The sequence below is a fragment of the Barbus barbus genome (assembly GCF_936440315.1).
Source record: "Barbus barbus genome assembly, chromosome: 23".
Lineage (NCBI taxonomy): Eukaryota > Metazoa > Chordata > Actinopteri > Cypriniformes > Cyprinidae > Barbus > Barbus barbus.
In genome coordinates this window covers 17822447-17847813 of record NC_136751.1, presented here as the reverse complement: position 1 = coordinate 17847813, position 25367 = coordinate 17822447, and the positions used below count along the sequence as shown (strand labels likewise).

General features: G+C 36.1%; 1 protein-coding gene and 1 long non-coding RNA gene across 3 annotated transcripts; one reads left to right on the top strand and one right to left on the bottom strand.

Annotated features, from left to right (window-relative positions):
• Nucleotides 1-6601: 6601 nt before the first annotated feature.
• LOC306843342 (COUP transcription factor 2-like) lies at nucleotides 6602-13814 on the bottom strand. Of its 2 annotated transcripts, none has more exons than XM_079374764.1 (3): nucleotides 12547-13814; nucleotides 11003-11548; nucleotides 6602-9084 (listed from the first exon to the last, which is right to left on the bottom strand). In XM_079374764.1, the coding sequence occupies exons 1-3, from the start codon at nucleotides 13004-13006 to the stop codon at nucleotides 8810-8812; spliced, it is 1281 nt and encodes a 426-aa protein (XP_079230890.1). In that variant the 5' UTR covers nucleotides 13007-13814; the 3' UTR covers nucleotides 6602-8809. The 2 variants fall into 2 exon arrangements, with proteins under 2 accessions (XP_079230890.1, XP_079230891.1); XM_079374765.1 differs by having other exon boundaries at nucleotides 11003-11530; nucleotides 12547-13793.
• A 1642-nt stretch (nucleotides 13815-15456) lies between these two features.
• Nucleotides 15457-21692, top strand: LOC306843077. The gene is made up of 2 exons (XR_013781801.1): nucleotides 15457-15938; nucleotides 21228-21692. It is a non-coding gene; the product is annotated as an uncharacterized lncRNA (long non-coding RNA).
• The last annotated feature ends 3675 nt before the right edge of the window (nucleotides 21693-25367 follow it).

Here is a 25367-nt window from a genome sequence, read left to right as displayed (position 1 = left end):
TGCATCAAAACGTTACAGTTCTTTATTTCTAAACTGTTGTTTTTAATTATCCAGATAGAGTGTGAGAATTATTTTTACCATACACAACGTTTTACCAGATTCCCAATAAAATACGAGTCATCAATTGTCATATCACTATAATAAACAGTATGCATTCCTTCTCCTAAATCCCACAATTCATGTGAATTATCTTACAAAATGTATTTCTGAAAAACAAAAAGATAAGGAGAAATACAACACTAAACATCAAGTTATCCGAATGTACAAACACGTGAAACTGCAGAAGCATGGGCAAAAGTCAACAGCAAAACAAAAATATAAATAGCATTTGCAATAAATATATAAATAAATAAATATACATGAATTGGAAAGGAAGGTAGTAAGACGATGTATGTACAAGCCATTACTATGTTTACAGTATCACATTTTTAAAGTACATTTTAATACGTTAAATAAATGGGTTGATGGTAAATTACAGATAACAAATTATAAAATACCTGTAACAAATTTACTGATTTTTTTAAATGTATGTATTTGTGGTACACGGTTGCTTTTCAAACTCAAAGGTAGTAAGTATGGACAAACAGAGATAAAAAAAAAAGGATAAACAGAATCTTGAAAAATACAAACTTGATAATTTCTTGATAATTGATACATTTTAATAACTGTGAAATACATCAACATTAACCAATGAAAAAGACAATATCTGATAACTTCGACGTGTGTGACAAAACCAGCGGGTGGTAAAGGAACCTCTCTATTGACAGATGAACAAAATAGCGCCATCTTGCTTTCAAATGTAAAACAGCAGCCTCAGTGGAAAAACATGTCTGATTAACCGGATGTCTGTTGCTTGTGTTTTTGATGCAAAATGAAAGCCAGTTCAAACCTAAATTGATGGAATTCCTGTTTTGCTCTCTTAATGAATAAATAGTATTATATATTAGTGCCTTTTCTGATTATGTACAAATAAATCTCTATATTTTCCTCTTTTTAAAATTTCCCTGCACTATTGAGCTGCATTTTCTTTCTTAAAGCATCTCCATACTGAAGCCGACAACATGCTTACCTCTCTCAGCATGACTGGCAGCAGTGCTTGAGAATTGAATGCACCCGTGTCTTATTGTTCAATCCATGCAAGGATTGTAGCTGGAGGGGGCCGCTAATGATCTTGAAAAAAGAAACAGGGAGCATGTGTCTCCAGAACTGACATCGCCCGCTATCATGAAAGCGATGGCGCGGGTGTCGGGGTCTGTGTCTTTCTAAGTAGGCTATCACTGTGCACTCACTGTTCAGATGTGTAGGTGTACATCTCAAACTGATGCTGCCGCACAAAATTCGAGATGATATGGGGAAAATCTCCCTGTTTGAAAATTATGCTATTATGTTGTAAGGATTAGCTACACTATCCTATACATTTAGAAGCTAAGTAATTCACACCAACGTGTTTATTTCACTTTATTTTTGATGCGTTTATTTATTTATTTTTTCAAATCTGACTGTGCATTTGTCTGATGCACTAACTAATAGCTATTCAAAGGAGATTTCACAACCTAAATAATAAACGTCAAGAGTAATAAACGTAAATATTAAAATCTTAGCAAAATACGTGTTTGTGAGTTGTGTTTGAAACGAAGTTGTGATAACCAACTTTTCGGTACATTTGATTTTCAAAGTGTACTTCTCAAACAGAGGCATGGCTCTTTACGGAGAGATGGAGAAAAAAGAATAGCAGTCAGCGGTCGAGGACAAAGATATCCAAGGCCTTCGTTGCTCGGTGTCTTTTTATACTGCTGTGTTGAGAGGATTTGATATTTGCGTCTCGCTGAAACACTGTTATAGAAATATATTTTGACGGTTGAGTTACCTTATATGTGGGAAGTGTCTTACGTATCATCCCGTTTATGTGTTACACGTGTTTAATGATTCCCTAAAAGAAGCAATAAAAATATGCAATCATATTTAATTAATCATTAATTCATTAAATCATAGGTAACGTCATATTACGTATAATGAACTACCATGGTTTATTCTGTGATGATTCCATGTTTCTTTGTTTGATCACAAACGCTTTTCATCTCGAGCATTTTTTTAAGAGCACCTTTCATAGCTGTTAGAAACTAGAGGAACCCTGTTTTCGTTTCTTAAACCGGAGTCTGTTCAATAGATGCAAACACCTTTACATAGACTATTACAGGCTACAAGAATTTACACTTGTTATTCGTATGCTCAGGGGGTTAATAATACTGAGGCATCTAAATACTTAACATCTAAATATTACAAAATAAAGATGACATACACTATGAAAAAATAGTAGGCCTATCAATAATGAAAATTATTTTCTCCATGACGACATCAGTTAACACCACCACCATCACCAATAATAATAATAATAAATTAGCAGGAATAGAAGCAGTAGGATTTTTTAAAAAAGTACACATTTGTCCTCAATATGGTTCTGATCACTCTGAAACATTTACACCCTTGATGTTCCAACTAAGTTGACTTTTTAACTATAGCAAATGAACAATGTTATAACATTATTTTAAACTGACCCTACATCCTAAAAAAACAACAAAAAACACTGTGATCCTCGAACGCTCTCCACAAAAACGTGCATTAATCATCAACTGAGATTTTACATGTGGTTCTAAATATGCAGTTCTAGCTGCATTAAAATAAATTTTTCGTTTTGAAACTGATTAGCCTATTATCAATTTTTTTTAACCATCTAAAAACCTAGCCTACCGAATGTTTAGCACAAGAAGGTAACCAAAATGTAGAAAGCTCAGGATGTGTGTTTTTCTCAAGAAACTAGACAGATGTCTGAGAGGAACCCGTGCACTGGGAATGCTAATGAATGAAACAAGTGCATTTGAAACTGTGCTAAAGATCAGTATGTGACCTGCTCCTTTGCTCCCAACAAATCGGTGGAAGAGAAAAACTTCACCATAGACTTTGTGATGTTTCATTGACTACAGAAAGACGTATGTTTGACAAAACGGAAATATTATTCTAAACAGCATAATTAACAGTTATTATAACAAGGATTGTGTGTTATTGCGCATTATAGCGTTAGTTCATGGATTATTGTGTGATCTGACTAAATAATATTACAAATAGCCGAACATTATTCACCCTCAAGGATTTAACACATTATTGTATGAATGGAGCAACCGAAAATGTTTTGGGAAAAAATGTTTTAAAAAAATTAAATGGGGGGATGGGATGTCCAATGGATTATATAGTCTATGCAGTGATGTAATCCCTCCCCTTGCTTTGGTACGTTGCAAATTATACTAAAATAATATCAAGCTTAAAGTCTTTAATGTTATTGATTTAATGCTTGTTTTAGCCCAGACTGAACAGACTACACTTCGAAGCATCTCACCAACCCCCTCAGCCTCTCCCTTTGTGTTAAAGTTGGCTCAAGGTCTCGGGAGGTCCTGGAAGTGACAGTTCTGTGAATAGCGGGTAGATGGCACAATTTTCTAACATTTAGAGAGAGGAACCCACCGAGCCGAGAGCAGCAAGTCTATTTTAAAGCACTTTATTTAAAATAACAAAGACAGACGGACAGGCAAAAATGCACATACATCGCAATGAAGTAGTTATGTTTTGGGTAACCAATACGAGTGTTTTTATGGCTCCATTTTAGAGTTAGGCTATATCTATTAAAAAAAAAAAAAAAAAAAATAGGCATACTGACCCAATCTTGCATTTGGCGGTTTTGTAAAAATATATCATGGCTATTAATACGAAGATTATCGAAAATACAAGCATTCACTAAAAACAGTTGTAAAAAGGAAAGAAAATCGCTTGTGTGCTAGACCAGGCCACATTAAATTGTTGTTTAATTGCTCCATTCCAAGCAATTTGCAGCAAATATATAGATGACGTCAGACAAAAGTTCTCCAAAGTGCCTCATTATTTGAAAAGCCAAAACACTAAGGTCGTGACGAGAGTTTTTCTCATATAAACTGATATTAATCTGAGGGCTGGAATTATGGACAGGTCCCCCTCTATATTCAGCAAATCTTACGAGGGGCAATAAAAATAATGAAACAGAAATATGTTGATACTCAAGTGACGTGAAGGAACAACACAGACGTTAAATTGTCTTTTTTTTTCTAAGGGAGTGGGGGGTCTATGCTTTGCTTATTATCGCTGCTCTTTGGAGGTCGCTATGGAAACCAATTGCTGGCTCTTCCTTCGTCGAGCTCATCATACGAACAACACCAGCGAGCATATGATAGCCTATCTCAAAGCTATTATGACTTTTGCTAAGGACTCTAACGGATGTATAACCGATCGACAAAACCACATTCACTTAGCTTGAAGACATAGTAGGGGTTAGGCCAGGTCATCATTAACCTGATATTGAAAAGCTCCGAAACAAACAGTGTGTTTTTATTTTTTTTTATTTTGCTACAGTACCACAGTTAGGCCAGATAATTATGTGCTAACTTTTAAAATTGGGCCTATATTTAATTATTTTGGGAACATCAGCAATTTAGTGTAGACGATGCTGGATGGCGGTAACCGAGCAATTCAACTGTTGTAGATATAAAGTTAATCAACGGAGAAGCAGTTAGAAATCATTTGTTGTTGGCTCGGCTGGCCAACCATAGTACTTTTTCCAGGAAGAAATAAATAAAAGTGACATTGTACTGAGGGAGACCTCATTAGTTCGTTGTCCGACGTTAATAAAAGAACAGAAGTGCAAATTATAGAGTTCAGCCTCAACACACGCTCTGTCAACTAAAATCAAGTCTGTGAAGCCATGATCCAAATTACCACTAACCTGCTCTGGTAAGCCTATCAAAGCAAAACGTGCATTTAAAGCGAAGGAACTGACAAATCATCTTTGACAAAATATGCTACCATACAACTTAAGATCTGTGACGTTTGTGTGTACGATGGAATTTGTTGCAAAGACTTACATACTGGAATTATTTTTTTAAAGCATTCAATGCCAATGTAATCATTAAGCAACTACTAATAGTATCTCGAGTAGCTAATAGGTCTCATCACTGTGTCATAATTAAAGCCTTCCTCTGCTACACGCATTAGCGCTCTCATCAAACATACATCCTGGACCACATTTAAAACAATAACAAACATCCATCAATCATTTCCGATCACCTAAACAGGCCTTTACCGGTAGCCCCGAAACAAGCACACTTACCAGAATTACGCTATAACTCTTGCCTTCCCGATCAGTTTCAAGGAGGACCCTGAATCTTTAGTAAATAAAGAAATTAAATAAATACATACATTAATTTAATATAAAGTTTATTTAGCTCTATATAATTTAATATACATTGTACTGTTTATTATAATTATGATTATTATTATTATTAGGCTATGCAGTTGAACGAAAACTAGCGATGGTGGTAGTGGTCTGATTACCATAATTGTGCGTCCCATTGCCATCATAAGTTAGGCTACTTTATCTCAGTGTGCCTGGTCAAATATCATAACAATAAAGTGTAACAAAGCTATATTTGGGGTCAGGATGTTACCCTTTTTTTTCCTCAAAGCTATACCCAAGTAGTAGAATTTGTAAACTGAAATCTGGAAATTTACTGTATTATAGGGAGAAACTAACGAGCTAGCAGTGGTTTTGTTCAATTGGGCTACATAACCCTACGTAAAAAGAAAGTTAAGTTTTAATTACATTGACAATGAAAATATCAAGCATATCTTTGCATTTTTAGGACTCTTGGACTCCTGACAAAAACTTTAACACGGTTTCTGTCTGAAGGTTTTTTTTTTATTTTTTGGGGGGCCTTCGGTGTCGATTGAGGGGGCCTTTTCTCCTAGCAATGTGGTTTCTATTACAAGACACCGCTTTGCTCCGGGGAGCCGTAGCTTGCATTGAATTGCAAGACGCCATATTGACTCAACTAATAGGACACCAAGTTGAAGGCGCAGTTTACAGGATAGCTTCACACGCTTGGTGTCCTCTAACAGATAGCCCCAAATGTGACATATAAAATACTGCTTTCGAGGTAGAACAAACAGTGGGTCTGCATTTTGTCATTTGTCACGTTTACAACAAGATGACATTTCATTTGACATGTATTGAACGTCCAATGTTGCATTTCATGCGACTTCAGTTCCGACGCGTCAGTACCTGCTCTGAGAAGATTTTATGTATTTAAATGGAAAGTGATACCCAACAAGGCAATGAGCAAGAACCTCTGCGCATATACACACAATCTATACCTGGTAAGTAGCAATGATATGATACTTGATGTTTCCTTATTGTTTTATCAAAGACGGATTCATTTTAATGTGTAAAAAGTAAATTGTTAGAGGGCGAATCAAAAGTACTTTCTCACTTTAAGCTGCAGCACTTTGCACGTGTATTTACATAGCCAAATTTAGACATAACCTGGATAATTTCCCATGCCAAACCTCGGAGTCACCCTCGCACCCCCAACCCTCTCTCACTCACACACACACTCACTCTCTCTCTCTCATACACACATACGTAAACCCAACCTGCAGCAGTTTGAGACAGAGCATGAGTTCACTGTTCGATAGAAGAGACAGATTTGTCTGCTAATGAAGAACACAACATTGAAAGCCTTTTGATTTCAAATTCATAAATTATAATTTAATACCAAGAACAAATTTACAGCAGAATGCTTGTTTACAATAAGCTAACACAAACAAACAAGAATTGTTTTCAACTATAAACTTCCACACACACTCACGTATATCACTTGCAATTAATAATAATCAATAATAATAAAAAAGTATCTATACGTTATCAATACCCTGCAGTAATATATTTTATATATTTATATAAAAACGTGGGTCAGTTTAAACTGTTCATAATTACAATCATGTATCATTCACTGGTCCATATGTGGCAGAGAACAGCCCAAAATAACTGTTCAATCAACTACACAATATGATCCCTTTTTATCCAATCACAACATGGTGTCTTGTGTGTTGAAGAAAAGCCTCAAAACAAGGACGAAATTGCAAGCTTTCACACATACACACACAAGGCATCTGTTACAGACCGAAAAGGAGCAGAACACCAAGTCAAAATAGCCACCCCTTTCCAAACCAGCTCACCCTGTTAAGTGTCAACCTATCGTCGAACATTTTTTCCTTTTTTTTTTGTCTTTTTAAATACAAGGGCTAGTGTACTGAATGCACAGATTATATCTATACAGTCAAAAACATTTACATTTATATATATATATCAAAGGTAAAATAGGTTAGCGACCTGTGGCCATGCATTCACAGTCTAAATACATGAAAAAGAAAGGAAGAAAAAAGAAAAACATTTGTCGTAATATGTATGTACATTACAAACAGAACTTTCAGTGCTACTAGCTAAGTCTGTCACTCATTTGAAGACATTTGTATTACCGAAAAAATTGGCAACCACAGTTTTATTCTTAATCACATATACGTTGTATAAAGAAAAAGTCCTTGAAATGAAATGACCTATATTTACAAGAATACTGCCTCTACTTGTGTTTTTTTCCCTCAAGTGAAATTAACAATTATAAGACTTACTTTGTAAATTCTAAGCGTGTTCCCCATGGTGTATAGACTTCAGTAACCGTTAATAACACATTTGCGCTGTACAGGCACTTTAATGCTTTAAGTGTTGAGGGACATTTATAGGGACGTCTTATTAATACTGCTGCTTTAGCATTAAAAGAATGATGACCCATCATTTCCCCCACGTTCAAAATACAGTTTACTGTGGCAAAACACTTGAGCGAGAATTCGCATGAGCGCAACTTAAGGTGGGTTCCGGTAATACATCTGAAAATGTTAAGTGGGGGTCTCCTTAACTGTAAAATCAAACATGTTGTTTTACTATTTGTGTTACAACCTGACGACCATTCCAGAACCCATATATATATATATAAATGGAGGCAGGTCGAAACTATCAACCAAATACGATGAGATTTTGCAAATACTTTTGTGGCGTATATAACTGTTTTGCCGAGTGAAGTATTGCTCCTGCATCCATTTTGGAGGATAATGATTTCTGGTGTCTATATCAAGTTAGAAGAATAGTGTAAGACATTGGAACGTTATAGTGCTCTGGCATTTTGTGTATGCAAGTTCGAGTTGATCATGAAAATAACCCCTACTCTTGTTCATTAAGGGACATCAATGGAGTAAGTGCGCTTGCAGCATTAAGCATAGCCTATATTGCTGTGGATTTAGTTTTAATTCTCGAATTCTCGAAGAACGTCTTTACATTACTGAACTGTTTTAGAAGAAGTCATGGTTATTAAAAAAATAAAATAAAAAAAAAAACAACAACTGCATATACTACAGAATCACATAGGCCGGTTTGGAACCAGAAAGGAGGAACAAAAATTACAAAAAAACAGCTATAGATACATGGACACAGGACAATAATGCAATTTGGAAAAATAACTTTTTTCTTCTCTTCTTAACCTTTCCAAATTGTCGCTTAAATGCACTTTATAGTTTTGCTGTCCCAGAAACGATTATGAAAATCCTTGAATTATTTTTCTCTTGCCTTTTTTCCTTTTGTATTAATTTTAGTGGGTTATTTATTTCTTCATTTATTACAAAAAAACAACAAACAAACAAAAAAACATTAGAACAAACTGTTCAGAATGACACTGGGAGCAATCTCTGGATTTCGAGGCTTCACTGAATGTCTCAATTTTAAAATTCACAGTCATTGTATGAAAGTCTTTCTTCGTGAAAGTAAACTCGTGTAACAGCCGTTTCCTTCTACAAAAGAAGCGCTAACTATTGTAGTCACAGCCCCTTTGATCATTCCTTCTGCCTACTGAATCGACATGTAAGGCCAGTTAAAACTGCTCCCCGACAGCAACATATCCCTGATGAGGGTTTCAATTGGGGTTTTACCTACCAATCGGACGAAAAATAATTGCTCTATGACCGAAGACGAGACTGTACGGAGAGAGGGCAAGCGCAGTAATAACTTCCCAAATCGAGTTGGCTGGTTGGGATACTGGCTCCGAACGTACTCCTCCAGAGCGCACTGGGACTTCTCTTGCAAACTTTCCACATGGGCCACATCTGACAGGCCACAAGCATCTATAAGGAATGGAGAGATAATCAAATGTTTATTATATCAGCTCTACACCTGGACCATCCATTTACAAAACGACAAGGCACACTACAGTATAACACATACTATTTGACTGAACATTGCTATATATATATATATATATATATATATATACACACACTGTACATCACAATATTCTATAGCATGTAGCCTAACTAACGCAATGCACAACACATCGCTTTCTGAAAACATACGAGTTAACTTTAGCTTTTACGTTCAAATTCATAAGAGATATATAAATCGTTTATAAGCTGCAGTTCTGCTGGTAAGTATTTTATAAAAGAGACCTAACTGAATAAACATTGACGGGTATGAGTTGTTCTAAACCTTTTGAATCGTGACCAAAGTTATCCCAATAAAAAGGACCATTTAGTAGCATGTGGGCCATACTATTATGGCAAAAAGATAAACAGAAGGACAATATATAAAAAATATATATATATAAAAAATGTTAAGTAATAAGTTAAAGTGCAAGCGTAGGCTACTATACTGTATCGGTGCTATTATTATTATTTTTAAAACATTTATAGAACCAGCACACCCTTTAATCCTAAACTTTTAAACCATATTGAAAACTATATTTTTAAAGATCGACAGCAGACTCGAGAGCAAAATATCCACAAGAGGTGGTACAAGACGTTTAATCAATAAGGTGATTGCAAATTGCTGCCCTACATGACATGCACTTTTAAAGGTGTAATGTTAACAACCGTTCCATTAATATGTCTTCTTTTAAGTTTTGATTTATTTATATGTTATTGTTGTATAGGAAGCATTATCTGTAAAGGAAGCAACACAGTATATTTGCATTCTGGGGCAATCTTTATTGTGCAACTGGTAGGCTACTAAAGCTTTTCCAGTCATAAATTTTCGAGAGAATATATTCGCCGTGAAGTTTTAAATCTGTAAAAATTTTTTGCTTTAGCTCTGTGATACACAAATAAAGAAAGGAAGTCAGGGTCATGACCCAGTTCTGGAACGAGTCCAGCATGTGTCTTGGATCCCTAGATCATCCTAACAAAACAAGGAAGAACTGTGAGCTTTTAACAATGTCTTGTCGCCCGCGACAATAAAGAACAATTAAACAAAACTAGCCATTAGTGTTTATCGTAACGTGAATATATCTATCAATTTAAACTATCGGCTCCGGTGTAAAGCTGGGCTGTGATATGTGTAAACGGAGCATTAGGCCTTTCTTCCCTTTCCTACGCAGCATCACCCCCTCCCTTCGGGCATGACATCCTTAATATCTGTCACTGCAAATAAATACAAATAATTGATTGCCCTTCAAGATCTTATGTTTATATATTGTGAAACTACAACAAAATATGAATAAAGGTACAGTTTAGAGTTTTTTTTTTAAAGTCGATAGCGCTCATTTTCTCACATTATTTGTGTTTATATTATTATTTTATATATATATATAAATAAAAACTAGACTACGTAGCTAATAGGCGCTATAGGGAAACTTATTTTTCCATTATTTTGAATGCGTATAAATAATAGTTTTTATGTATTGCTGGCTTTCACAAAATATTAATTGCATCACCATTTAATTCTGAAAGGAGCTTAAGGGTTAAACTAAATTCCTAAACGTAAAATATAATTGATGTATTATACTGACGATACGTCGAAGACTTAAAAAAAATATTAGTGAGAAGAAATAATTTTCCTAGTTTTACTTATTTAAATTATTATTAGAGAGCTCTGCAAAATATTTACACTTACGTGGCTTTTACGACTTGTGTTTTAATAACGTTTACAGATAAATATGCTAAAACCAGCACACATACCGTTTTCTAGATTTTATTCAAATAATCCACGTTTCTTTACTGTACAAACACACTGAAATATAAACTAGATGTTTAGAAAATAGAAACTTACCTGAAGTGAACAAAACTATGGCCTTTAAACAGCTGTATTCAGCAGAGTCAACGTGCAATGCTTTGAGCTTTTCTACTTGTTCTTGGAAGATCCTAATGTGGTCCATAAAGGCGACCACTCTGTCCGCAGACATGGGGGAGGCATGGAGCCCAGCCGCCGCCAGAAGTGGAGCCACATGGAGCGGCATGGAGCATTGAGCAGCGTTGAGCACAAACAACTCACTCCAGGTCAACCTCAAAAGGGCAACCTGGTCGGTAATTTGGAGGTCTGGGAAGAAGGGAATATTCCTGGCCCACTCTACCGCACTAAACAGCATCCTGGCTGCCAGTTCACAAATGTTCTCGATGCCCATGATGTTGTTGGGCTGCATGCATTGACTGCCATACCGAGAAGTTGGGTAGGGCTCCGCTCGTAGTAGTAGAGAGATATATCCGGATAAGTAGGAATGGCAGTGCAGTGGGTCCCCATTTGTCAAGGCGAACTGACCATGGTGTGGCTGTGTGGGTGGCATCCGTCCCCTTTGCACTGCTGCAGTAAAAAGAGAAACTGTAGATATTGATGCTTGAATTCTACAACAACAAAACATAGCTTGACCATGTTTCTACTTCACTTGGTGTGTTATTACCACACAATTTGTTTAGAGAACTACACCAATTGCATTATACAGTCAATTATAATGTCACTTGACACGTGCAGAACTTTTAAACTATCAATGTGGCCTTCATGATTCTACTGTTAAGTGAAATCATTAAAAAAATAAACTAGGTACACGATATGCTTACAATAATGCTCTGCACCATGCACTGCATACACAGAAAATAATCATAGTAAAATCCTATGTTTTACTTAACAGAAAAATAGATATAGGCAAATGTTTAAATTTTAGTGTTCTTGTCAAATAATTTGTGTTTACGTTTCACAGCAGACAACATGAGTTCAGTGAATACATGCACAAAGAAAGACATGAATGCTAACCCTTAACCTATTTAGCTAGCTACAGAGTCAGTTCTGCTGTCTATTGAGAATCTGCGAGCGAACTGGGTGTCTGGCGGAACGTTTATTCAAATAAATACTATCAAAAGCGCAACAGTGATTATTATTTACTTTTATATCGGAGAGGAGAAATGTAGATTGCAGTCGATCTGGAGACCCTAGCCTATAGTGTGTGTGTGTGTGTGTGTGTATGTGATTTTGACGCTGCCTCTCCATACTCCCTCGCCATAACCGCACGGCATATCTGCAGTGATATTATTAAAAAACAAGACAAATGCCCCTGTTTTCGTCGCCGAATAAAAGTGTTGATCTATTTAACGTTGCGAACATGTAAAATGCGAAATAGTCGCTTGAGAGAAGGTGTTCATTATTCGAGCATTACGGGCGCCGTGATAACGCTCAGACTCGAGCGCTATAGGCGGTTCCTTCGCGTGCTGTGGTCGGGCAGACCGAGAGAAAAGAGTCGGGGATAAAATACAGGGGGACGTAGCATGCAATCAGGCTAAATACAAAAGACAAAGACAGCAGTAAAACAACAAAAATCCCAATACCTTCCCGTCTCATGCCAACTTTGAGGCATTTTTTGAGGCGGCAGTACTGACACTGATTGCGATGGTGCTGGTCAATGGGACAATTCCTGTTGGCACGGCATGTGTAAGTGAGGTTCCTTCGTACGCTCCGTTTGAAAAAGCTTTTACACCCCTCGCAAGTGAACTGGCCATAGTGTTTGCCGCTGGATTTGTCCCCGCAAACCACGCACTCTATGTGCTGTGGTTGCTGCTTTTCCGACTGACTCTGCGTCGTCTGGTTCGTCGGGGTGGACTGTGTGTTGTTGTTCGGGGGTCCTTGAACGGGTGTCTGAGGGGTCTGAGGGGCAACCTGAGAGGCCGTCAGACCCAGCTGGCCTGGTTGAGGGGTTGGAAGGGATAGTCCTCCTTGGGCTTGCGATGAGAGGGTGCCCTGGTTCTCGGCCACATCGTCCTGGGAGCCTCTCCACACTACCATTGCCATATCTATCAGTCAACGTTAAAAAAACTTTTTGTTCCCCGTTTTTGGTTTCGGAATGCTTTGTTTCAAAAATAATAACGCAGCACGGTGCCTTTATCACTTAGGATGGTAAAATAAATAATTCAGGATCGGCACGGTCGATTAGAGTCTGAATGTCCGTTCAAAGTTGCGCACCGACGACAAATAGTAGTCTATTTCTTGACTGAAATAGCGTTACCTGGCATGTGGTTAAAACTGAAGCAAAGACAAGCCGAATAACAGCCTTGCTCTTAGAGGCCAAGTCCAGGGGCACTTGCAGTCATCCATCCAGTAAACCCATCAAGGAAAAAACGGGAAATAAACACGGCGGAAGAAGATATGAACAGAGCAGGACAGAGAACTTCGCGTGTGTATCGATGTTCGGACGCGCAGAAACACGCAGCTTTCAAAGATACTTGCGACTCGCGAGAAGTTCCAGCGTAAAGTCTTGAAGAAAACCAACAACTGGCAAAAAATATCGCCGCTTCTTCCTTTTCTTCAGATGAGGTAGCGCTAGCAGCCGCGCGCCGTTGCAGCCTGTGCTCGAGTCAAATATGAAGTCAACTCTCCGGCAAGCAGGACTGATAATAAAACAAAAAGATCACAACCTACAGAACCTCCTTCATGCGCGTAAAAATAATAAGAGAGAGAACAGAGAATCAAAGTGATCAAATATGTTAAAAAGGGGGAGGTTAGGAAGTGACTGCGATTTGTAGGCGCTGGGCTGCAGAATGCTTTCTCTCTGATCAGCTCACTGAGCTCTCTATATAGTGAACTTTGACACGACTGCTGCAACTTAGCACACGTTACCATGGAGATGAGTTGCCATATATGGAAAGTGACTGTGTTTGACTGGTCAGAGCTCACGGACCTCCCCCTGAACCCCATTGGCTAGTCGGCACTTGTGCTACTTGGTTCTTTGCCAAAGCCAGGAATAAGGGTCGAGGAGCCGCTTGGTCCTAAAGAGAGTAGGATACAGTTCGATAGAAAAATGATCGCAATACATGTTCATTATTTTTATTTATTTTAAATAAATTCCACTATTCTTTTAAAGCCGCTTTCCACGCCACATAGGTCCGGGGCTTTTCAAAAATCAATATTATGCAAATTTATATGTTATTTTTGATTTTTAAATAATAGTCTACTATCCCTCTTGTGTGAACACAAAAATAATATCTCCGTGATGATGATATTTCTGTCATTTAGAGTTTGGATTTTCCAATGTGTGTTACATGCATTGCATACATTTTGTTACATTTATATAGACTGGCCGCAACGTACATGATTTGGTCACTTTCATTAATCCATTTATCCGCATTAACGCCTCGTTATAAATCATGAAACTGCATATCATTTTTCAAGTCAATAATGCACTGACAAATACATTTAAAACAGAGACCGTCCACGAGGGAACAAGCAATTTACGCGAGAGGCTATTGTTGTAAGTTCGAGTACTTACACTGTCATATGTCAAAGATGTAGCCTATGCGAAACTCTACTTTGTCAGCAATAATGAAAAATCCTACTAAATTAATAGTAAAAATAAATAAATAAATAAATAAATAAACAAGAGTCAGAATGTGTGCAAGCTATATGTTTGTGAATATTAGACTAGAGTTGTTTAATTTGATCAGAACATGAATATCTAACATAGGCTGCGTCTAATGCTATACGTCTTACGTTGCGTCTGATTTTATATAGGCTACCAATCCAATAAATTAGTCCAAATACCTATTATATTGGCGAATTACATATAGGTCTTAAATTTAATTCGAATGACTTTACCTTCAAAATCCAAAAAAGATATCTGATGATTACTGACGTTTATACACAATTTACGATCTTACTTAGGAAATCAGCTCCATACACATATGCTGTTGTGTATATGTACTTTCGTTGTAATCATGAATACTAGCAATAAAGTACTGAATAGCCTACTGGTGTTTTTTTTTTTTGAAAACTTATGATCATAGATTTATCCCTATGTATGTCGAAGTCCAAACGGCCCTCAATACAGTATGTTTTGTTATTTTTATGCAGAGATACATTCAGCCTGTTCTCATATAACAAAAACATTTAGGGTTACTGTGTTTTTAGGGCCTTGGCATGCTACAAATATATTATTCAGTGAAGTTAATAAAATATCCCACAACTTTCCTCGAATGGATCAGTGGGTTTTCTAAGAAAAAAATCCCCAAAACATTCAAAAATTATGCAAACATAAGATGAATTATGCTCATTGAGAAAATAGAAGCCCAAAAGTCTTATGTTAATTGCCATGGATGTTCGCTGGGAGCCTCGTGGTGGTCAAATGAGGTGTCTCCCTTTTCGCTCCTCGGGTTATAAGTCAGAGCACTTTTTTTTTTCTTTTTTTTTCAAAAGCTCGCTTGTTGAAGTCTTCTTTCTATATCACCAGAGGTTGTCGAGTTGGGTCCACTGAAAAACGTACAGTGCTAAATCACAGCATATGCTGCCTCGGAGGAAAAACGCTGAAGACCGGACGTACAACAGTATATGGGCGCCCCCTAGCGTTTGGACTATTTCTGCCTGATATCGTTCTTTAAGGTGGAAGAGCCATCTTAAATGGAAACTACATCGGTCGCTCGCCTCTCATACACCAAAGTAGCATGCGCCTATTTTAATCTGATTAATGCTTTTGAGATTTCCTTCTAATTGACTTGGACGTTGCAGAGGTGCGCTTGTAGGTCTCTTTCACACATTTTCTCCACACTGTTGTTCACGCACGGGAGTATTGCAGCGTTTCGGCTTATTTTGCCAGTTTATTGAAACGATCAAAAGTGAGCACCGTGCCTCATCTCTGACCATTCAAATGCCTGTATGTGAACAAGACAGCCGACAGCAATGCCGCAGAATTAAATTATAGCGTACCGATGCAAAGTGGATTTTACCGTTCAAGGTAAGTGTTAATAATTTCACACTTTAATTTGAGAAGACACGGATGTTCCGTATTTGTTTCTTTCTTTTTTAAAGCAAGAATACGACTAGTAAAGACGCATAGAGAGACATGCATGCAATACACCAACATCACTTATGCAAAATTACTGACAAAGACCACAAAGAAAGAAAGGAAGAAATAAATTAAAATAAAATAGTGCTCATGATGATTGTATAATGAAGGGACAAAGTATTCTGCTCAAGGATGTGTTTGCTAGATACAATGTTAATTTTTAAATAATTTTAATCAAAATTGTGAATGAATTCACAACACAAAAAACAAACGGGTTCACTTTAACATAGCTACATATTCCAAATAATATGTACATGCTAAGTGAGGTTTGATTCTCAACAATTATAGCCCAAACATACCAAATGCATATGATGTTGATTCGTCTTCCCCGTGATGCATCCTCTCCTATATGAAAAATATACTTAGTCTTCTCTTTCTGTGCGAATTAACCCTCTGTTTGGAAGTGGAACCAACGTTTCCTTTTCCACTGACGGATTTATACTCAAAAATGCGACTCTCTGTTTATTTGAATGATTACTAAAACTTTAGGGAGGGAAAAAAGACCAACCGACAAGCAAAATCGGTCAAACTTTTCTGCGACGCTTAAATCACATGCTAATATTTAGTACATATCCTAATAGAAGGACAGACGTGTTGATGACTTTGAAGAAAGAGATTGTTAGTTTTTGGTTTTGTTAAAAAAGAAAAAAATGACAGAAGATGCTCCTGTGCGTCTTTTTCTTTTCCACAGAAGGTAAAAAGCCTCCTCAGTGCAGCTGCTTTGTGTGGGCTGTGTGATTGGGGGAGGGAGGGGGGTGAAGTCAGGAGAGACACCTGTCTGTTTATGTGCAAACTAGTAACAGTGATATGCCTTTGTCGCTTTTTCAATGCTTAAGTCCAAAGTGAGGACTTTATTAGATCAATGAATTTAGATAATTGAAGCAATAAACCTTTACCGTTATGTAAATACTGTTTTAATATGTCATTATAAGTTCGTGAACAGACACAAACATAAATCTACAACAATGGACATGAGAACATCCCATCAATAAGAGTTTGATATTTATGCTTACACAAAATAAAACAAAGCTAACAGCAGGCTACTTCAGAAAACACTCGTCAGACTTCAATAAGCTATAGCCTAGGCAGCTGCATTCACTAGTGACATCAAATTGCCGTATAGCAGACAGTTATAGTAGAAGTAAAGTAATTCAATCAATGCCTGATAGGTTTTAAGAGTTGTGTACGCAGGGAGCTTTAATTGCCTGTTCTGGTCTGCCCAACTAGCTATAGCCTGCAGCTACAAAGGACTGAGTAGTAGCAAATAAATCTAAATATAGCCTAAGCTAGATGAACGGAATGTCATACATATACATCCATTCAGTAGGCATTCAAACAATAAATAAATAAACAAACACACAAAGTCCTGTATTCATATCCGTATCATTTTTAACCCCATTTCCAACGCAAAGACACATTGAATTATATTAATATATTTAATACAAAGGCCTCAAATGTGACTCCTTACACATAATTACATGACGTACATTTCATTAAAATTCCCAAAACCAAGTTTTATTCACTAGGTTATTTGTTCCACTTCTGAAAGATCACAAAATAAAAGCAAACGCCTCCAGCAACCGAGTAGAAATGAATCACTTTGCACTTAAAATAGCCTGTAATCGGTGGTTGTGCTGAAGGAACTTTGGCCGAAAGCCGTTTTCAAGCAACTTGATGTTGATCAGTAAAGTGAAAGCAAAGTCGTCCTGGTACATTTATGGACAAGAAAGAGTCCTCACACACACAGCTCAGCAAGCGTCCACACACACAATAGCGCTCCCCCATCGGGACCTCCATCGATTAGGACGAGTCACTACACTAAATATTTACTGATCACACACAAATAGCAGGATCTTTAACGATTTTCCATGGCTGGGACGCGAAGAAAGGGGTAAATCACTTTATTATTGTTTGTAAAGTAAAGTACGCACGCTGGGACACGAGTGTGTAAGATGTGAGAGGAGTTATACGCGAATAAATCGATAGACATTGAATAAGCGAAGGCAAATATCCAAACCGTAGCAAATCTCAGTCATCAGCCGACTACACATACAACTAGAATTTAAACCTTAAAGGAAACAGCTAAAGGTTGATGAACTAATAGCTATATCAAATTTAATATAACAAACAATACATAGGCTATAGCATATATATATATATATATATATATATATATATTTCCCAATGTGCTTTTTTCCAGCTTTTAATGAACACTCAGTACATTTACTTTGCTCATATTAAGTCGCGGACATGACAGTAATTTTCAAAAGCTTTGCGAGCGCAGGTGTCTATTGCGCTTTGATGGGTTGGAAGAGGAAAGTTCACCCTAATCTTATCGCTGCCTCCACCGTATCCTTCAAGCAAGAGATAGAGGGAATCTGACCCTCGGGTCACTGAGATCCCGGCCTGATTAACCCTTACGGACCCGGTACGGAGCAAAGGTTAACCAGGCTAATCAACATGAGGAGGCTGATTAAGGCGAATCAGAAGTCAGAAACACATAAAAATAATTAATTCTTTTAAATATATAATTATTACCGAAAAATGTAACAAAATGTACAATCGCATCTCACAGATTCCAGGTTATTATAGCTAATTGGATGCATCATGCTAATGAAGGGCTGACATATTTGGGCTTCGGGATGATCATATTACACTAAGACGTGACAATGTAATAATTCATTTTTAACTTTTATTATTATTATTATTATCATCGCTGCTGAATGCTTTATATTTGCATGCTTATGTTGGGTTGATAAGACCTGTGGTTTTCATTCCTGGTCCTGGGAAGCCACAGCACAGCACTTTTTGTCTCTCTTATTTGAAGGATTGAAAACCACTGGATCAGACGGTGTGGTTTAAAACGTGTCCAAACGAGCAAGTAATAGACCTGTCAGCTGGTGTGGTTGCAGTCTATATAACACATCTGTTGTAACGGTGAAGCATTTTCTGATATTTCGCAGTAATTAGCAATTACAATTCTCTTGGCCAATACTGCAATAAATTTGCTTTCGCAAATTAGCCGTTTTTATTCATTTTACTTGATGTAAAGGAAGCATTTTCAATTTATTTTCAGACTGATTACACTTGTAAACATACTATGTGTGCACACATCTACATTTATTGCATTGAAATTTGCAATATTTTAATAGCCTATTAGTATCTTAAATGTGTATAAACAACAAAAAAATATTTTTATTTTATTTTATTATTATAGACTATAAACTAATTAAGTATAAGCAACATCAACTGAAAGCATTTTTAACCAGCCTCACAAAGTCAGTGATAGAAAAAACGTAATCTATCAACTTGTTGGCAGTCTAAAATGTAAGTGACAGTTAACATGAAATGTTTTCATAAACAACATATATTTCTAATATGTTGTCTGAACTTTCACTTAAGCAAATACTGATTACGCCTGCTGGCACTATAGTTTATTTTCCACCTGTACATTGTACTACTAAAAAGGGACAAAGACACTTCAGCATCTGATTATTCGCAATATATTCATCTAACATAACACAGAAAACTTCTGAAGTATTTTCTCACGCAATCCTGCCGTTTTTATTGTTTGTCATTTAAATGGATCTAAAAAAAACTCCCCTTGACATATTCTTCCAACTCATTGAAGAAAATCTCATATCGGTTACGGGCAAATTGAATAGGATTATGGTTTTATTCACTACAGAAGCCTGGCTCTGTGCCCAAATATGGTGTAATTTGTTCAGCATTACCTTCAGTCTTAAAACAACACCATTGCCCTGGGAATTCAGAAGACTTGCTGCTTCTTCACAGGACAAGAAGTTCTCGCTATATATTTCACTCTTTAAGATAAGAATATGGACCAATTGTTGCCACAGTCCATAAAAAGAGATCTTATGAAAGTATAGCATACACCCGTATAGCTTAGACTTCAAAATGTAACTGTGTGGGAAGTCTTTCAAAGTCCTTTTCTTATTTCTTATAGCATAGCAATAACACCAGACTGCAGCGAGACTGAAGGGATACTTATGAAGTGCTGTAGCAGAATTAACTTACTAAAGAATCAAAGATATAGCAACAATATAAAGGAGGTAATGTAAAGCATCATACTGAACTTAGACTGGTAAAGGGTCAACTAAATACACTTCTGGTGCAAAAAATAAATAAATAAAAATTAAAACTACTTCCTTCATTAATCTGATATGATTCACCTGCAGTATGTGATAAGGGATTATGCAAATTGTTTGCCATATGCAGTTAGTCTAGAACAGGCAGCATACGAATATGAATGAAGATTTTGAAGTGATTATTTCTATTTGTATTCTGCAGTTGGGTTGTATGCATGTATGGCAATGTGACATTAGTAAATATTTAGTTCATACTTTTTGTTGGTTCTTACTATGCATATACGTATACGGTCTTTGTTTACAAACTAGGACTATATCAAGATTAAGGCATTAATGAAAGGCTCACAGGTTCAGAGGGGATGTTGTAATATATAAATGGCAATACAAATGAATTAATATCATGGTTAAATTTGACAAAAATAAATAAATAAAACAAAATAATACAAATAAATAAATAAACAAATAAAATCAACAATTTGTATAAAAATGAAAACAATTCAATTCTTATTAAAAATTTGATGCAAGTGTGTGTGTGCGTGTGTGTGCAAGTCTTTATGTGATTGATTCATTCAATTGGTGCAGGTTACCCTCTCCCTGTCTATTTCTGTTTGCCCTAAGGGCCAATCTAAGAAGCCAGCAGAATCATGATAGATCACAGAATTCGATTCTCCAATGATGGATTACAGTGTCAGTTTAAACAGCAAAAGCTTAATTTGTTTAAATAATCTCTTCTTAGACTGAATGGCAAACTTCAATTTTCCACTTCACATCAAGTCAAAAACCTTGTGTATAACAAAAAAGGGTAATGCAAATAATATAGACTTGCATGCATGTTATTAGCATTGTTTATTTATTTTTACATGTAGTCATCATTATAATCATTCTAAATAGTTAATTTGTTACACTTATCATCCCTTCACATACCCTAAATTAAAACAAATAATATAACAGACAATATAGGTGTAACAATAAAAGTGACCTATAAGTGTTTTACTGTAACACAGGAAAAATAATAAGAATTTTGTTGCTATTGACAACTTAAACTATCATCAACTGTCCGAAACTATAGGTAGAATACGGCGTTCTGGCAGACTAGCTGTGCATTGTCTCAGACCTCTGCAGGACTGTGACGAGGGCAGAGGGCACGGCCACTGTGGGAACTGAAGAATGCTAAGTGGTGACGTTGACATCAACACCAAATGCATGATGGGAGGATGAACCTGTGACAAAGTAGGAAAGGTAGGCCTTGATGTATGCTTTTGAACCACTGGAGCAGCTAACCTGTGATTCTTTTATAGGCAAAAGGATCATTGGCACAACTGACAACGAACTGCTTGAAATCAACTATGTACGTATTGTAATTCTACACATACTGTTATGATGTATGATTAAATAATGCAACTGAACCAGATGTAGCACTGTATTTCAAGAAAAGAAAATCTTTTCTTTATGACAATAGAAAAAATGTTTTATTATCAACTGTACAGTAATTTCAGCCAAAAGCATAAGTAAATAAATAAACATGGGTCCTGTATGCATGTTGTTTGTTATTATTATCTATCTATCTATCTATCTATCTATCTATCTATCTATCTATCTATCTATCTATCTATCTATCTATCTATCTATCTATCTATCTATCTATCTATCTATCTATCTATCTATCTATCTATCATAGTTATTTTATGGGCAATTATGTAAAAAGCATGTCTTCAGCTACGAGGGATTTGTCCTCATGCCTTTCTTATGAAGTCTACAGCATTCCAAATTTAAATATAAAGCTTTTGTGAAAATGTGAATTTGAAAAGAACTAAATGTTGGTTGTAGTACAGCTCTAAATCTTCATTTAATATGGAGCTGTAACTGACATTTTTATTGCAAAAAAATTACCATTAAAGTTTCCATTTCTTTAGCTGTTATGAACAATTCTAGATAGATATTATTTTCCACATATACTCTTCTGCATTTACTATACTAGTCTGGATTTAATCACTGGCCACTAGACTAAACCCAAGTTATTAGGGAATATAAATGTTTTCAAAAGTAATCAAAGAGCCGAAGCAGAAAAAAAGAGACGAGAAAGACAGACGGAGGGAGAAAGAGGTTCAGAGTGTGTACTTGCAGTCCATAATTGAAAGCAGCTTGTTTTCTAATGTGGACTATACTGAGACGTGGGTAAAGGTTTTAAGATTGCATTCACGCTTGTACCTTACATGCTTCAGAATATATTATGAGAAGTACCTTTATATGCAAGGTGGTATTGTATTTAGCCTAACGTCTTAATGAATCTTTATTTAATCCTTTACCAAAATGGAGTCTTACAGTTTAATAATTTGACTTTTAGAGTAAATAATGTATGCAATGGCACATCTGAAGCAAACCAGCTGAATTGCAAATGCTACTTTCACACTACTAGATAAGACTTAAAAAACAAACAAAAAAAAATGATAAGACTTAACATGGGGCCATAAATTAGAATTTTGGATTCAACTAACAAATTAAGTTATTTACATACACAAACAAATAATTCTATTTATTTAAAAACATTTTGAGATAATAATAATAATAAAAAAAAAGATAATGCAAACCTAAAAATGTTTTCTAAATAATTAAATAAAAAAGTTAATTATTTTATATAGACGATGGGAGTACTTTTTAAAAGAAAGTATTCAGAATTTCACATTTAATTCAGTACGTTATTTGCTGTAATTATAAATGGAATTTACTTGCAATTTCTGGGGGAAATTGTTGGTATACCTTTTTGTCAGTGCATTAAACACTGCAAATCTGGCTGCTTAATCGGAAATCCTTTACCAAAATATGCATTCAATATACATACATTCATATATATTAAATGCAAGGGAGAAGGGAGATAGCAAACAGAGCTAGTGTGCGAAAAATGAACCAAACCACACACACTGTTAGCAGTAAGGCAGAGAACACTCAGCACAAGATTTAATGAGTGCTGAGTTGTTGTGGTATTTGCAACGCAGCCAAAAAAGCTCAGCTATGTTCAGGAAACATGTGAAGTGTCTGCAGTGAAAAAACGTTGTCAAACAAGATTTGGGATCAATTACCCAGACAGAGAGTGTAATGTTTATGTGAGCCCCCTGAAAGAAGCGGTGTCCGGGTAAACTTCAGCTGCAGGCCCTGAAGTGCTCATGTAACTGGCTCTTGAAGTTTTCTCTGAGGACGTTTGTTTTTGTCACCTCCATTAAGGGCTGTTTGGTCCCAACAACGTAGTACTACTCTGCTTCCTCTTGCCCTGAAGAAAGAGGTTTAAAATACGGGACACCATTGATATAGCTGACAAAAATAACACAAGATGTCAATTCTCAGGTTTAATGAGATTAAGTTCTTAAGTTATTTTAAAAGAACATATTTGCAGCTATTGTGATAAGTATATCATTTTCTTAAAACAACTGAAGTTTTTTGTCTTTTAAGGCAAAATAAGGCTAACGTAATGTGATGGCTAATTATTGTATAATATCTTACAAAGTACAGTTGTAGTTCCTCCTGGCAAAGGACCAAATTTAACACTTTAGTATCAGAGTTTTTATTCTGTACAGTCGTTAGAGTTTCAACATGACCAAACTTGATCTAATGTCGCTATAGGGAGGGTGATGTTTTATGTAACATTCAACAATCTATTAAAAATCAGGTGTTTTCAGATGTCCTTTTAGATCTTTTTAACACACAAGTCTTTGATCTTGGTTTAAAAGGTCCAGGTCTGTGTGTGCACGCCTTTTAAAGCCACAATACATGATGTTTAATGAATGGTAAGTAGTGCCTGAAGCAAGGTATGGAGAAGTGCAAAAGACATAAAAATATAAATAAATATATCAGTCGAATTTCTGTATCCTCTCAAAACAGAGCCAGATGTTCCTTCCTTTTGAATTTTTTATACATTGAGGCTTCTTTCTAAAGAGACACCTTTCAACACATTTTCACCTATTGCACCATTCGAGGGAAGTCTTCCCAGCAGAACTTCAGAAGGAAAAGTCAGAGAGCTGTGGCCTCACCACGAGTCTCTGCCCATATGGTAAGTTGCAAACAAAAGCATCTGCATTCCATTCAGCAAGAGTAAGAGGTGTGAATGTCAGAGAGACAGGTCACTGGGTCAACACTTACAACATGTCAAGGAAGCACTGCATGGTTCAAATACTACACGGTAGAATGTGTGTGAAAAAGAAACCCTGCTTTTGTTCTGCTAAAGTGCTTGACAGAAAGCATTATAACATTTATCCAGTTGTAATGTAACCCAAAGTTTCACAATAGTTACGCCTGTAGCATTTTATTTATAAACACATAGGAAAATCAAGTATGATTTCCACATGATACAATGCACTATGGCAGTCCACAAACAGCGATAGCGAGCGGTAAATCTTTACAAGGATAAATGATAGCTCTCCAGGCAACAGTTGAACGTTGTAGCACATAATGTAATATATTTTGCTTTGGTTTCAGAAAATTAAATCTGTGGTTCACCTCAAAGGGCCTCGCAGCGTGGACTTCCTATACCAAGAGCAACTTTTATGGTTCCATGGGATTCCTATGTCTTCTAAATGCCTCTATATACAATGGGACTACAGCATATAAAACATGTTTGGATACTACTTTAACAAAAGGGCAGACAGAAATTAGGGGTGCATTTGAAACATATACTATATGATAAAAATCAATTGTACAGTAGGGCTGCACGATTAAAAAAAAAATGTAATAGCAATTGCTGATAAAAATTGTGAGTAAAAAATAAATTCTAGGTTTATTGCACTTGTTTGTTGGGCTGCAAAATCTGACCAAACTTAATTACAAAGTCAATATGGCTATGATGTAATTATAATTATTAAATGAAAATACAAAAATTTCCAAAAACAAAATATAATATTACGATATTGGAATATTTCACTGTAAAATAAAAAAAAATGAGTAAATAAAAATATAATAATAATAATAATTTTACATTACAAATGTAAAATTACAATACTTGTATACCAGTTAATAATAGTCTTAATTTTCAAACATTAAAACATCTAACTTTTATTTTAGCATGTGGAGCAGCATTTACTGCAATCGGGTCGCTCTGGGATGCTGCAAACACTGACAGATAACGAAGAACACAGTGCCATGCTTCACTCTAAAAACATTCAGTGCATATATTTAAATGGCAGCCTTTATGATTCGAAGCCATATCATATTTTTTTGGTTT